Here is a 14,843-nt window from a genome sequence, read left to right on the forward strand (position 1 = left end):
AAGAAATATACTAGCTAATGTTACCACCCATATTCAAGGTGACAACATTAACCACGCAGAAAATTAGGATTTTCTTTATTTGTCTCAAAGTCACAAATTGAGTTAAATACATTTACAAATGTAAAGCCTGGCTACAAGGAAAAAGTACACATACACTCTGTATTAGAGGTCGACCGATTGATCGGTGTCGCAGATCCATCAGTTTTGCCGATTAATCTGCACCGATAACCGATTACTGGAAGTGTTGGTTATTGGCAGAAACCCACACAGATTGTTTACCCTGGCTGCATCCATTGTGGGCGTGGCTGAAAAGGGTCTCGCTGTCATTATACAATATGAGAGCGACCTCCAGAGGTGAAATAAAAATATCATTGACAATTTTTGTCGTGTTATTTGAAGCGCTTTTTGATTAATTTCAGATGTCTCTATTTTTATTAGTTATTGGAGTGTTACATTCATTTACCTTTAGATTTATTAATTATATATATATATATATATATATATATATATATATATATATATATATATATATATATATATACATACATATATATAAAACATCTTAGGGAGTTTTTCCTTGCCACCGTCGCCACTGGCTTGCTCAATTGGGATACATTCACACATTTAAAATATGTATTTATATGTTTCTGTAAAGCTGCTTTGAGGCAATGTCCATTGTAAAAAGCGGTATACAAATAAAATTTTTATATATATATATATATATATATATATATATATATATGAATATTTATATTATTTCAGTAATAAATAAAAACTTCAGTAATGTAAGTACAGTACATTTTCATGGTACAGTCAGTACTGTTTCTTTTTGTAATAAACACATAATAACAATTTTTACTTAGTTACTTTACTTTAGTTACTTACTTTACTTTAAATTAGTTATTGGTATTGGTAAAATCCAGTATCGGTCGACCTCTACTCTGTATATTTATCTTCTTAATACAAAAGGCATGTAACATGATTAATTTAGACAGCATCTTAACAAACAAAATTACAGCTTCATTTGAATGTGTTCATTAATGCCAATCTATACACTGATCTACATATTCACAATTATTTAGGTGCTAAAAGTAGCCCAGCTGTTCACACAATCATTTGTAGGAACAAATAACAGTTCTGCGTGATATTAACTGTTCCTAGCAACTCTGGCTATAAAGATCATACTCTTTGTATAAGATGTATTCCTTCAGGTAGTTCGGCAGATTCAGGAAGCTCATGAAGACTGGAGCTCTGAGACGCAACCGTCCCAAACATCTCCTGATCCTTAGTCGGCACAGGTGCTGCAAGCAGCGCACGTTCTCTGGAGGATTCAGGACAGGAAGTGTAATCTATTAGTAATTGGATGGTGACCTGCCTACCCATATTCCAGTGAGATTTAGTTATTAAGGAAAGTTATAAAGGAAGCCTATAAATCTATACCACACCACACATATGTTCACCTTGAATTTTGCAGATTTCTGGCCACTGTTTTTGCTCCATCAGAATTGCCTTAATTTTGCAGCAAAACCTGACATGGTCAACATAATCTAGCATGATACGGACCAAGCTTCCAGAGAGGTGCTTCAGAAAGTCAACACAAATCACCTCACAGAACTGCAGGAAGGAAGAATGTCACAGATGTAAAAAATGACAACAGGTAATAAAAAAGTATTTAGAAGGTAATGATTCAGTGAAGCATCTAACTTAGAGACTTTTCCATGCCAAATGTTGTGGATCAGCCATTTGTTCTGGATCAGCCATGCTTGCTGTCTGACATTTGCTTCTTTAGTTTGGGACTGGAGTTGAAGCTAACAAGCAATGATAGTCTGTCTCACCTATTTTTAAATGAATACATCCCTGAATATTGATATATTTGCTTCAAATGGCATCGTGCAATCACGTTTGCCTCACACCTCTGGGGTTGGGGGTTGTAATCCCACCTCTGCCCTGCGTGTGCAGAGCTTGCATGTTCTCCCCATGCTTTGGGGGTTTCCTCCGGGTACTCGGGTTTCCTCCCCTAGTCCAAAGACAAGCATTGTAGACTGATTGACATTGTGCCATGCAATAGATTCGCACCCTGTCAATGGGGTACCCTGCCTTGTGCCCTGAGTTCCCTGGGATAGGCTCCAGGCTCCCTGTGACCCTGTGCAGGAGAAGCGGTATGGAAAATGGATGGATGGATGGGGGAAAAGTGATTATATTTTTCCAAGATCTCTGTCCCATGTGGTTAGTCTTCAGTTACATGGTGACATTTTATTCATGTTTATATATAAAAGTAGCTCACACTGAGTCCTCAACCACATCAAGTCTGTGTGATATCATTAAAGAACTGGATGTAGATATTTGGGTGAGATAGATTTCTTTTACTTGTATGCTAAGTTACTCTCAAGCAAATGTCAGACACATACAATATACTGGCAGATCAACTAGTGCAAAGTCATCCCTCTTCTCAGAATCATTGTTTAACCATCTGAATTGTGTAGCCTGACAATGGAATTTGTGCAAACTCTATCTCACCATAGTATCTTTGATAACAGTACTGCTCCAGCCCTTATAATCATCAGGCACATGAGCTCTGTCCCCATATGGACAGTCAAAGCAGCGCTGCACATCGTAGCCATAGTTAAGGAGCATCCTAAGCAGAACCTCATCCTTCAGGGCGTACTGCAGAGCTGAAGGGAAGTGAGTGGTGTTCACCCTGCAGAAGTAATTGACGTTGGCACCATACCTCAGCAGGGTATCGATCAGTTGGTAGTTTCCTAGGCGCAAGGCCACCTGCAAGCACTTCACCGGGTCCTGGTTGGGCATTGCACCAGCCTCCAGGAGCAACTTGGTGGAGCACATATCTTCATTGGTTACTGCAAAGTACAGGACGGACCTGCGCTGGTCGTCATAATTGCGCCTCACCCGAGGGTGAAGCATGAAGTTGGGGTCATAGCCGGCGTTGAGGAGCATCTCGAGACATTGTATTTGTCCACCAGCTGCTGCCGAGTGCAGGGGGCTCATGCCGCTCTCTTCCACTGCTTCCCGTGTGGTCACAGGGATCAGGAGAGCTAGAGCTCTAAGAAAAGAATGGAGAAAAATGTTATCTCAGTGACTTTGACCATGACATGATTGTTGGTGTAAGACAGGCTTTTTCAAACCATAAAATGAGGAGGTTATTTAAGTACTGAACCAAACAAGAGGGTTATTTATTAATGAATGAACAAAGTATCCTGCAGTAGAAATTTACCCTTGTGGCAATGCTAAAAAGGGCCACACATGCACTGTTATTGTGAATTTGCATACTGTTGGAAATCTCAATGATAGTCAGAAATGCCTCTTACTTCGCATATCCGTGATGGGCCACTCTGTGGATCGGGAGGTGGCCTGAGTGTTTGGGTATATTAGCATCAGCACCATACTCCAGCAGTAGAGAGATGACATCAGGGTTCCCGGATGCAGAAGCTTCATAAAGGATAGTAGCACTGTCTTGATCCTGGGAATCCACATAAGCCCCTGTAGTCCAAATACAATTGCTTTAAAGTAAATAACCAAGAAATCAGTATAAAAAAAGCTAATGTTTTTATACAGCACGTTTTTGTCTCCTAAAATCCATTCATCCAAACATCCATTTTCTATCACGCTTATCCTACACAGGGGCACAGCGGAGCCTGGCGTCTTTCCCAGGGAACTTGGGGTATTAGACAGGGGATACCTCTGAGTGGGGTGAAAACCAATCGCAGGGCACAACTCGGAAATGCCAGTCAACCTATGACACATCTTTTTGGGCTTGGGGAGGAACCCGAAGTACCCGAAGGTAACCCCTGAACCATCAGGAGAACATGCAAGCTCCGCACACACAGTGCAGCGGTGGGAATCCTCAGTTGTTGTTTTAAAAAAAAGCAACACAAAAAGCTACTGTAATAGGAATGAAATGATATTGCCCAAGTAATCCTGTCTCGAGTGCCTCAAACTAAATCAGTGCTAAACTGTCATTTATGTTAGTGCTTAGTATTCCCACACACACACTTCCTGACCTCGGCATAGGAGTTCCTGCACTATCTCCAGGTGGCCAGCTTGCGCTGCCAGGGCCAGAGGCGTGAGGCCGTCTGTGCTCCTGGGATCAGGATCAGCTCCAGACTTTAGCAGCAACTTTGCAAAATCTGTCAGGCCCAAATGAGCAGCTTCATGAATGGCCGTTCTATAGTGCGCCAACTTTTGGTTTACGTTGGCCTTGAAGCAGAGAAGGAGCTTCATCATGTCATAGTGGTTGTTTCGTATAGCTGTGAGAACGTAAAGACATGGGCTTAAAAAATCGATTTGATAAAGGAATATATCTAGTAGTCAGTGGCGGCTGGTGACAACAGTTTTGGGGAGGGCGTAAACAAACTGAATAACACAACCATTAGTAATGCGGGACTGAATCTAATTGTTAAATAGTCATTTAACAGGTGATAAAACAATGTATCATCACTACTTAGCTATTAAACTGTTAAGGTATGCAGTAAGATACCACAAATCAGTGAATTTGAGTTTAATGTGGGTTTATTATCAGTAATAAACTAATCAAATTAATCACACAAAAAACTGTAATCACTCAAAAAAACACTGTAATGTTGCCTAAACAATGGCCAGTAGCACTACTTGAAAATAAATTTTGCCCTTGCCTTCTAATGTCAATCCTATAACCTTCGTCTAACTGTTCAGCAATACTAAGCTTCCTAAAAAACTGTAGCCTCATAGCACTGCCAAAATTGCTGAGGCTACTTTCATGTTGTTTGCATTTTTCAGAAAGATGTTTTAAGTCTCGTACCCCCATCGTTGTTCACAAAATTTCGGTGCCAGTACATTGAAACAGCAAACAAGGAAAACAATAAAATCCAAGACTTACATCACATCCAGCTAGCCAACTCCGGAGAAGTGCTGGAGAAACCCTGGGTGTAAGCTCATCCAATCACTTGACTGCTGCTTAATTTGTAAATTGGGTTGATCTAGTCCAAGCTCCTTTATCCTTTTTTTTCTTCATTTGAAAGTCTTGTGAAAAGGTTTTTTGTAAAGATAAAACTGAATTTTCTTTCATCTGGAAGAAATGTTGCACCTATTTCTACATTATTAACAATCTATTGCCGGTCAACTGACATGCTGCTGAGTGGGAAAGAGAGAACGGTCCAATCTCATGAGGTCAAAAATGTAAAAAGAACATTGATTCACTAACTACAAAAGTGGGAGTGGCTGGGGCACATCTGCTTTTCAAAAGTTTAAGGCTGCATCCGAAAACACGTACTGTGACAGTGCACACTGAATTCGACGCAGTCGAACAGTACGTACTAATCGCTACAATCCTGGACATACTACATCCGCCATGTTGGCATTGTCATGTGACCTTCAACGTCATCATAAACACAAATATCTTAATAGGACCACCAGATTAAAGCAACTGCACTAATTTCAAAATGCACATCAGGAAAGTTAACTAAATTAGTCATTTAACATGGGCAGTGTTAACAGGCTGAGGTAAATTCGTTGCTGCTAGGTTGGCCAGCTAAGGTATAATGGAGATCACAAACGCTGTGACAACTGCTTTATTGTTTAAACCTTTAAGATAACAATTTATTTGGATATTGCTAAACAAGTCATGTTTAACCAACATTTAATACTTAAAAAGAGCTGATGCACTGTCTTCCGTGATTTTTTTCTGAGCTCGTCCACACCAGTCCCGTTGCATTATGGGAATTTTTGACTCACGTAGTGTCCATTGGTTGCATACTGCAAAATCTCGCCGGAAACAGTACACCATATGGGTATTTCTTGCCTACTGTTTCCGGACTACTGAGAATTCACACATACTACCCCCCTGGCGTACTGCTTTTCACCTACTGCGTATTCGGGTAGTACGCAATTTCAGACGCACCCTACATAGGACCTACATACACAGTCATTTGGCCGGCACCCTGCACACAGAAAAACAAAGTAAACTGCTGAATTTTTTATTTTTTAATAAGTGCTAACATGACTACCAAGCGAATAGTACGACTAAGTCATTTTATTTCAGAATTATTTAGCAATATATATTTAACTTGTTATATATATATATATATATATATATATATATATATATATATATATATATATATATATATATATATATATATATATCTCAACATGTTTATGTAGCCTTTTTCTCTGGATAACTTGAATGGGGCTGCACCCCCTATTGACCAGCCGCCACTGCTAGTGGTTACAAGTCAAGACAATTGTAATTACACAATTTTCTACTTTATTCAAATGTAATTGATCAGTCAGAAAATGTTTGGTGTCTAATGATTGCACTGGAGCTATGTCCATGCATTTAATTTTACAGTAAAAGGTGTCCCTGATTACAAAAACTTAAGAACCCCTGAGTTAAAACAGTAGTTTTAGTTTTGTAGTAAGTTTTGTTATGTTTATATACTATGATAAGTCGCACTGTGTCCTAAACCACATCACAGAGCGTGGGACAACACTAGAGAACTGAATGCTGTCACGTTTTCCACGTAATGAATGTTAGGACGAATGCAAATACAGATAAGAGTTTAATGAGAGAGAGACAGGCAGACACATCCAAAACACGAGACAATAGCGAGGTCAATAAACAGGCAAAGGGTCAGGCGATTGGCAAACATGCATAAACAGGGCAAGGCTAGAATCGAGAACGAGAAACGAGATTAATATCAGAAACCATTAAATAAAACGAGGAACAGGGTATAATCGCTTGGTACAGTGGTAACACTAGTACTTCACAAAGACCTTGTTAGAAGACTCGGGCGTGAGCAGAACTTGAGATGGCTGTCTCTTCGACCTGGGACAGGAACTTGGTGTGAGCCGAGCTTGGGTTGGCTGTCTCTTCGACCTGGGACAGGAACTTGGTGTGAGCCGAGCTTGGGTTGGCTGTCTCTTCGACCTGGGACAGGAACTGGGTGTGAGCAGAGCTTGGGTTGGCCGTCTCATCGACCTGGGGCAGGAACTGGTGTGAGCAGAGCTTGGGTTGGATATCTCTTCGACCTGGGACAGGAACTGGGTATGACTAGAGCTTGGGTTGGCCATCTCTTCAACCTCAGACAGGAACTTGGCTTGAGACGCCATCTCTTTGACCTCAGACAGAAACTTGGCTTGAGAGGACATCTCTTCCACCTCGGAACGGAACTTGGCTTGAGAGGCTGTCTCTTCAACCTCGGACAGGAACTTGGCTTGAGAGGTTGTCTCTTCAACCTTTAACAGGAACTTGGCTTGAGAGGTCGTCTCTACGACCTTTAACAGGAACTTGGCTTGAGAGGTTGTCTCTTCGACCTTTGACAGGAACTTGGGTTGAGAGAACGTCTTGTCCAGCTTGGACGTGAATGTGGCGTGGAAGGTTGCCTTGAACTTGACTTAATTCTGGAGCTCTGGAGAGGAGGTCGCCACGTTGACCTCCGACTAGGGCTCTGGAGATGAGGTCGCCACGTTGACCTCCAACTGGAGCTCGGCAGGTGAAACCACCTCGTGGGTCTCAGGTTGGAGCTCTAGTAAGGACGTCGCCACGTTGACCTCAGACTGGAGTTCTGGGAATGAGACCGCCTTGTGGGTCTCATGCTGGAGCTCTGTAGAGGAGACCACCGCGTGGGTCTCATGTTGGAGTTCTGTAGGTGAGACTACCTCATGGGTCTCAGGTTGGAGTTCTGGAGATGAAGTCGGCATGTTGACCTCCGGCTGGAGCTCAGCAGTTGGGACCACCTCATGGGTCTCAGGTTGTAGCTCTGGGAATGAGGTCACCACGTTGACCTCTGGCTGGAGCTCGGCAGGTGAGACCACCTCATGGGTCTCAGGTTGGAGCTCTGCTCTTCCTTTCTTACGGTGCCATTGGCGGGCAAGCCATCTGCCCTTGAAACATTCCTGAGAGCAGTAAGATGTTCCGGATCTCCCCAGATTATCACAGTTTAGACATTGTAGCTGCCTCAGGTAGTCACACAATCCATGTACTCCGGCGTGACACTCTCCTTGCTCTCCTGCTGCTTCCATGTTGAGGCGAAATATTCTGTCACATTTTCTTTATAAAAAAGGTTAGGACAAATACAAATGCAAATAAGAATTTAATGAGAGAGAGACAGACAGACACATCCAAAACACAAGACAATAGTGAGGTCAAGAAACAGGCAAAGGATCAGGCGATTGGTAAACAGGCATAAACAGGGCAAGGCTAGAATCGAGAACGAGAAACGAGAATAAGATCAAAAACCAATAAAACAAAACAAGGTCTGGGTGTAATCGCTTGGTACAGTAATAACACTAGTACTTTGCAAAGACACTGTTAGAATTAGACATAATTAGACATAGAATTAGACGTTGTCTCTTTATACTGTGGAGTGAGTGTGTGAAATTGGATGCAGGTGTGCATGATTAGAATGAATGAGTGTTCTGGGAATTGCAGTCCATTGTGGCCATGTTTGAAGGCTGCAGTGCAGGATGGGAAATGTAGTCACTGGTTTGCTGTGATATGACAAATGCATGCAGATATTTACAGAAAAACATTTAGGGTGAGAAGGAACTCCATTCTAGGAAGCTACATTCGCCTTGTAGTACCAGTGCAAAAATTAGAACCAAATGTTGGATACTAAACAGGTCTTGACTATGCTAACGTAGCTAAAACCAAAAGCACATGAAGATCAGGCGATAGGATGCTTTTCTCTAATATCAACTGGCATTTATTTATTTGTAACTATAACAAACCTATAATTAAGACTATAATTAACCTGTTACATTGATTCAAGGTGTCTCCTTTCACTGACCAATGACAAGAGGTGAGTCTTCATCATGATCCAGGCAATCTGGGCTGCTCCCGTTGTCCAAAAGGTAGCAGGCATTTTCCAAGAGACCCTTCTCTATAGCTGAAAAGAGGGCTGTCTTGCCCCGATGAGTTATTCGAAACTTTGCGTCTGTGGAAGATGCTGTGGAAAAAAACGGTCATGGTATCTGTAATAGCATTTAAACTCTCACATTACAGAGATATGTGTATCTGTAGTGTGAGTATGGTAACACTTTAAATCACATTGCCAGTTGTTCACTGGAACAACAGATAATTTCTCCCCTGACCTTTGAAAGTGATCTCCAGGATGTACTGGTTGTTCTGCATTGCTGCCTCATGTAAGGGAATCTGGCCGGCACTGTCCTCCTCGGAGAAAGCAGACTGGTGGATTGTGAGCTTACGAAGCTCAGCTTCATCACCTGATATACAAACAACCAAGCCAAATGACTTACCCGAACATACAGTACATGATTAATTCTCAAAAACACTCTCTAAATACTCTCACCTCGTTTAATGGCACTGGATATTTTATCCCTTTCTGGACCAGTTTGTATTATCCTGTGGACAAACAGACTGAATGTAAGAAAGCCTTTAAAGGAATACGTCATTGTTTTTCAACCTAATTTCTATCCATCACATCTTTAGTACATGTTCAATCACTACTGGTAAAAATTTCGGCATATTAGCTTTACTGAGGGGGAAAACAGGAAACTCCTTTACTTGAACTTGCTGAATTTCAGGGGAAAAAAGTTTTTAAATATGCAGCTAAACAATGCGAAACTGAGTAACAGCAATCATTACGCTCCCAAGATAATAAGTGTATTGTATACAGATAATAGAATGAAATACATCTTACCAAAGCTGTTATATGGTTTATATGGTTATATCCCATTTCAGAAAAGACAAATTATACATCCATCTATTTTCCATACCGCTTATCCTACACAGGGTTGTGGGAAGCCCCCAGGAAGTAAGGCAGGGGACACCCTGGACAGGGTGCCAACCCATCACAGGGCACAATCACAAACACATTCACACACCTATATACGCAATTTGGAAATTGCCAATCAGCCTTAAGTGCAAAAGGGAGGAGACCGGGGTGCCCAGATGGAGCCCCCTAGGCATGGGGAGAGCATGCAAGCTCCATGTGCACAGGATGGAGACAGGATTTGAACCCCCAACCTTGAGGGTGCGAGGCAAATGTGCAAACCACTAAGTCACCATGTCCCCCAAAATTATCCATATTAAGAGCTTAATTTAAACTAATATCTTAAATTAAAGAATTCATGAAAGTCATTTGTAATTTTTAAACTAAACAACTGCCCTTAGACTTTTATTATAAGAGAGTTTCAAGTAAACTCAAAATGCGTTTTAATTCCCATCCATGGTAACCGCTCATATGTTACAGATCTGAGATGTATAATATTTGATAATATTGATGATAATATTTCTTTAATGCAAAATTTTACCTGCATCCATCTGCAGATAAGATGTCCTTAAATTCAGTCTGATTATTGTTTCCTGGAAGACTCCGTTCTATCATGTACTGAGTCGCCACATCTTCATCAAAAATCTCTCCCCACATCTCAAAGTCCATAGTGGCAGTAACTGAGAACTCCAAAACACCTTCTCCACCATCAACAGTGTGCTCCAAATAAATCACTCTGGAAGACTGACGATGTTGCTATCCAACTTCATCCCACGCAGTTCATTCTGGTCTGTAAACTTGAACTAAAAGTGAACAATTGAAAATGAGCACTAAATGAATGCAACTGCATTTGTAAGGGTTTTCTTCTGCCAATTTGTCAACATTATTGTGGATATCATGGGCATAGGAGCCATCATACATGGGTCCCCCACCCCCACACATTTCAAAATCTAGGTTTTGTCCCCTCCACTTTTTCCTAATCTCAAATTTTTTTTCGTATTGCCTGCCTGTCTATAAGGATTTATGAGATGGACAGTCTACAAATGAATCCATTCCACAACTTTTAGAAACATCATACAATAAAAAAAAAACTTTCGCTATAATAAGCGCAGGGATCATAATCTAGTAGCTACAAGTGTGGGTCGCTGTAGGTCGTTTGGTCTCTCTGATTGTGCACCCTTGTCTTTACAATCGCCCCTCCCCAGTCTGAGTATTCTCAATCTTCTGTAACTGCAAATACCCTCTTACAACCACACAATTAGTACATCCTGTTCCTAAAAGTCATTAGAAATTAACATTTAAGTGCTTTATTTAAAAATATATATTTTTGAGGGAGCATGCCCCGAACCCTCCTAGCATTTCAGCGTCCCCCCCAGGTTCAAAATCACTCCTACGCCCCTGGTGGTTATAAACAACACACAGCAAAACCTTAATCATGACGTGTTTGCAAGACTGTAAGCAATTATCCACCATTAGCATGCAGCTGTGTAGTACAATCCTTTGACTAGTTAAAATGTCACACCCCCTTCATACTGTATGATGACCCCCAATGATGATGTTTACATTTGTGCTTACCTAAAGAGTTATCCTGCTGTTGAATGTTGTGTGACTACTGAGCTGCACTCTTATTTAAGTCATGACCCAGCTATAAATATCTGATCATGTTCAAGGCCATTTAAGTGGCCTGCCCCAGTAATCCTCTGCAATATATACCGATCGGCCATAACATTAAAACTACCTACATAATACTGTGTAGGTCCTCCTTGTGGCACCAAAACAGCTCTGACTCATCAAGGCATGCACTCCACAAGACCTTAAAAGGTGTGTTGTGATATCTGGCACCAAGACGTTAGCAGCAGATCCTTCAAGTCTTGTAAGATGCGTGGTGGGGTCTCTGTGGATCGGACTTGTTTGTCCAGCACATCCCACAGATGCTTGATCGGATTGAGATCTAGGGAAATTGGAGGCCAGGTCAACACCTTGAACTCTTTGTCATGTTCCTCAAACCATTCCTGAACAATTTTTGCAGTGTAATAGGTCACATTATACTGCTGAAAGAGGCCACAGTCATTAGGAAATACCGTTGCCATGAAGGAGTGTACTTGGTCTACTTCCCATAGTGCATCCTGGTGCCATCTCTTCCCAAGGTAAGTGACACACCGAGGCCCAAAGTTGATGTGAACACACAGTTCTGGGAACTGATTGGTGCCATTGTAATCCATGTTATTCACATCACCTGTCAGTGGTTTTAATGTTATGGATGATTATTGTATATCCAATGGGCTTTGCAGGTAAGATATAGCAAGTACATAATAATATTATCATTAGCTTTATATTATTATTCAGTAAATCTATGAATCATTTACTAACAACAGTGGAATAGGAAATGCATGTATTATATCTATTAGACTAAGGAATGTAGTTCTAGACCTGATGACAGGTCTTGGGAGTTGGCTGGAAGGATAGCAGGCTGGAAGTTCTCACTCAGGAGACATGTAGCACTTATTTATCACAGTCTATGCATTGTGTCTGTGTGGGTTTGGCACCCGCAGAAGGAGAACTGATATATACTATATGCTTTCTCCAAAATAAAACCCTATTACAGCTGTATAGCTTCAGACCACTAGATGGCAATGTGAAATGTAAGCACTTTTGGCAGATGGATGAATGTTTTACCTTCAACCCATGAGGGAACGTTGACTTCCAACCAGTTTATATTATATTTTCCTTCACTTTTTGAAATCTATCATTCCTGTTTTGTTTTTGTTCTAACTGCTTTGAATCTTCTTACACTCTTACACTTATTGTTTTGTAACTTCAGCAGTGTCTCAAATGAATCTTGTATCAGTCATGCATACTGATTAAGGGACTTATTTACATAGTATTACAATGAACAGGACATTTAATATAAGAATAAATAATTATCATTCTTGAAATGTCTATACAAATGACAAATGAAGTGCGTACTTTATGGTAGTCTGTTACTGTACGGTTGGCAACGTTGTTATAAATGGCACTTTCATATCACTCCAACTACATGTACTCTGCTATAAATTATGCTCTGTCAATTTAATAATCAAAAAGAATACATTGTCACGTGAAAATCTTAATGGTATTATCAAATTTCATGTGATGTTTTTTTTTCCAGTTTTGCCCAGTCTGGCCAATCCTCCTTGACCTCTCTTTTCAACAAGGAATTTCTGTCCACAGAGCCACCATTTACTGGAATCTGTATGTTTAAATTGATCAATTTTGCTTTAAGATTAATAAAAGTATATAATATGATGAACAGGTCTTCTGGTTCTTCTGGATCCCTCTGAGTTGAAAGAAAAAAGATGCATTATGATATGTGCAAGGACCACATAAATCTGTGTTTTAGCCGCAGATACTATATCCTATAATTTTAACATTGTAGTATTAGGTATGCACAAGCCCTGGCAAAACATTTTTCATTGTCACACAATACTCACACAGATATTTTAACATATGCTGTCAGCCAAAAAAGGCCACTTTTTTTTATTATTCAAAATGAACATACAGCTCTCTAAATTTAGCACCAACATATGAACTGTGATATGAAGAGAAAAATACTATTGATTGAAATCTTGACAGATTGAGAAGAAGCAGAGGAGTCATCATAGCAGTAAATAATAATCAAATAAAATAGTTTAAACCAACCTAGAATCAAACTAAATCAAAATGAATCTTTTACCAATCAAAAAAAATGTGTATCTGCATTAAGCTATTTTTGTAGATTTAGAATTTACAGGTTTTTTGTTTATTCCTTCACAACTACTTTTGCATCAGTGTAACTGACCCCTTAGTAGCTTCCACTGGTTTTAAACTGCAGCACACTGCCATTATAGCAGGTAATCTGGACTGTGCCAGTGTAGGGGAGATCAACTGCCAGTTGTGATGTCCACATGCACGGTTTTCCCTGGAGGGACTTTGACAGGAAAAGAGAACAGCTCATTTCTCTCCTCGCTGTTCTCTAAACCATATGAGCTCTCAGTTCCCACTGTGAAACCGAATCCAGCTGACACTTCAACAACCTCTGGGATTCCTGCCTTCACTTCCATACTAAATGTGAATTCAAGCTTGTTGGTAACAGACCAGGAGGACTTTCTGATGATTGTTTTTTTTTTTTTTTTTAGGTTTCTAGTTTATATTCTTGAGTTTGAGTAGACTTATTTTGGTATGTCATGGATTTGATTTCCTCAACAGCCACATTAGCTATCACACTATGAAGTGTGGGATACTGAACATTTGTTAGCTTAGTAGACTTGACTGTGTTAATGAATTCAAAGCCTAAGGAATCCATATCTGCACCAGAATGTCCTGTGATTCCCACGCAGATCCCAGAACCCACATCAACTGGATATTCTGTTTTCAGCCCCCAGTCTGTCATCTGTGGAAAAAACTCACGGGAGTGATTTGTCCTGAATTTGATGGCACCCAGACGTGTTCCAGCTCCATTTCCCCAAAGTGAAAGGGAGGTGAAATGCTCTCCATCTTCAAATGTAAATTCTGAAAACTTCCCTGCAGGTTCTCCAAACTGCTTGAACTGGTCATCATTAAGCCAAACCTTGATGGCTTTTATCTGCCAGCCGCCGGGCCACACCCAGATCTTTTCCAGTGTGGCTCCATTTCTAATACCATTCAAATCAAAGCGAGATCCTCCTCCCCCATCAATTTTACAGATGCCTGCCAAGTATGACATGTTCTTGATCTTAATCTGTACCTTAAAAAAAAGCAAACAAATATTTAGGTTTAATGTGTTAAAAATAAATTATCAGAAACATATACTGTAGCCTTCTGCCTACTGTATATTATTTGCTCAGTGCATACTCTGTGATTGAAACCAGTCTAATATAATATAATATTGTTACGTGACAGTGTGTTGTATTTGTGCGCTCCCTCGCTCTTTTTTCTTCAATTTGCGCTTCTGTCTCTGGCTGTCCTCCTATAGGTGGATCCCTGTGGCAGTCACCATTAACTAATTGACAGGACATGACCAATGGGAAGGCAAGAACCCAACCAAAAGAGGGGGAGTTTTTGGTTAAAAGCAGCACATTATGCACCCTCATGTCAGCCCCTTTGCCAGCTTGTTTGCTA

General features: G+C 40.6%; 1 protein-coding gene and 1 pseudogene across 3 annotated transcripts; both read right to left on the reverse strand.

The window, feature by feature from the left end:
* Positions 1-571: 571 nt before the first annotated feature.
* On the reverse strand, positions 572-11,363 carry LOC108280994 (dynein axonemal heavy chain 12). Of its 3 annotated transcripts, XM_017496515.3 has the most exons (10): positions 11,304-11,363; positions 10,270-10,531; positions 9,306-9,358; positions 9,088-9,219; positions 8,784-8,942; positions 4,020-4,265; positions 3,327-3,498; positions 2,518-3,061; positions 1,461-1,614; positions 572-1,321 (listed from the first exon to the last, which is right to left on the reverse strand). In XM_017496515.3, exons 2-10 carry the CDS (start codon positions 10,395-10,397, stop codon positions 1,158-1,160), a joined length of 1,752 nt encoding a protein of 583 aa, XP_017352004.1. In that variant the 5' UTR covers positions 10,398-10,531; positions 11,304-11,363; the 3' UTR covers positions 572-1,157. The 3 variants fall into 3 exon arrangements, with proteins under 3 accessions (XP_017352004.1, XP_017352003.1, XP_017352005.1); XM_017496514.3 differs by lacking the exon at positions 11,304-11,363 and having other exon boundaries at positions 10,270-10,544; XM_017496516.3 differs by lacking the exons at positions 4,020-4,265; positions 11,304-11,363 and having other exon boundaries at positions 10,270-10,544.
* A 2,143-nt stretch (positions 11,364-13,506) lies between these two features.
* On the reverse strand, positions 13,507-14,600 carry LOC108281066 (aerolysin-like protein; annotated as a pseudogene).
* Positions 14,601-14,843: the final 243 nt, after the last annotated feature.

Source organism: Ictalurus punctatus, chromosome 21 (assembly GCF_001660625.3).
Source record: "Ictalurus punctatus breed USDA103 chromosome 21, Coco_2.0, whole genome shotgun sequence".
NCBI classification, from domain to species: domain Eukaryota; kingdom Metazoa; phylum Chordata; class Actinopteri; order Siluriformes; family Ictaluridae; genus Ictalurus; species Ictalurus punctatus.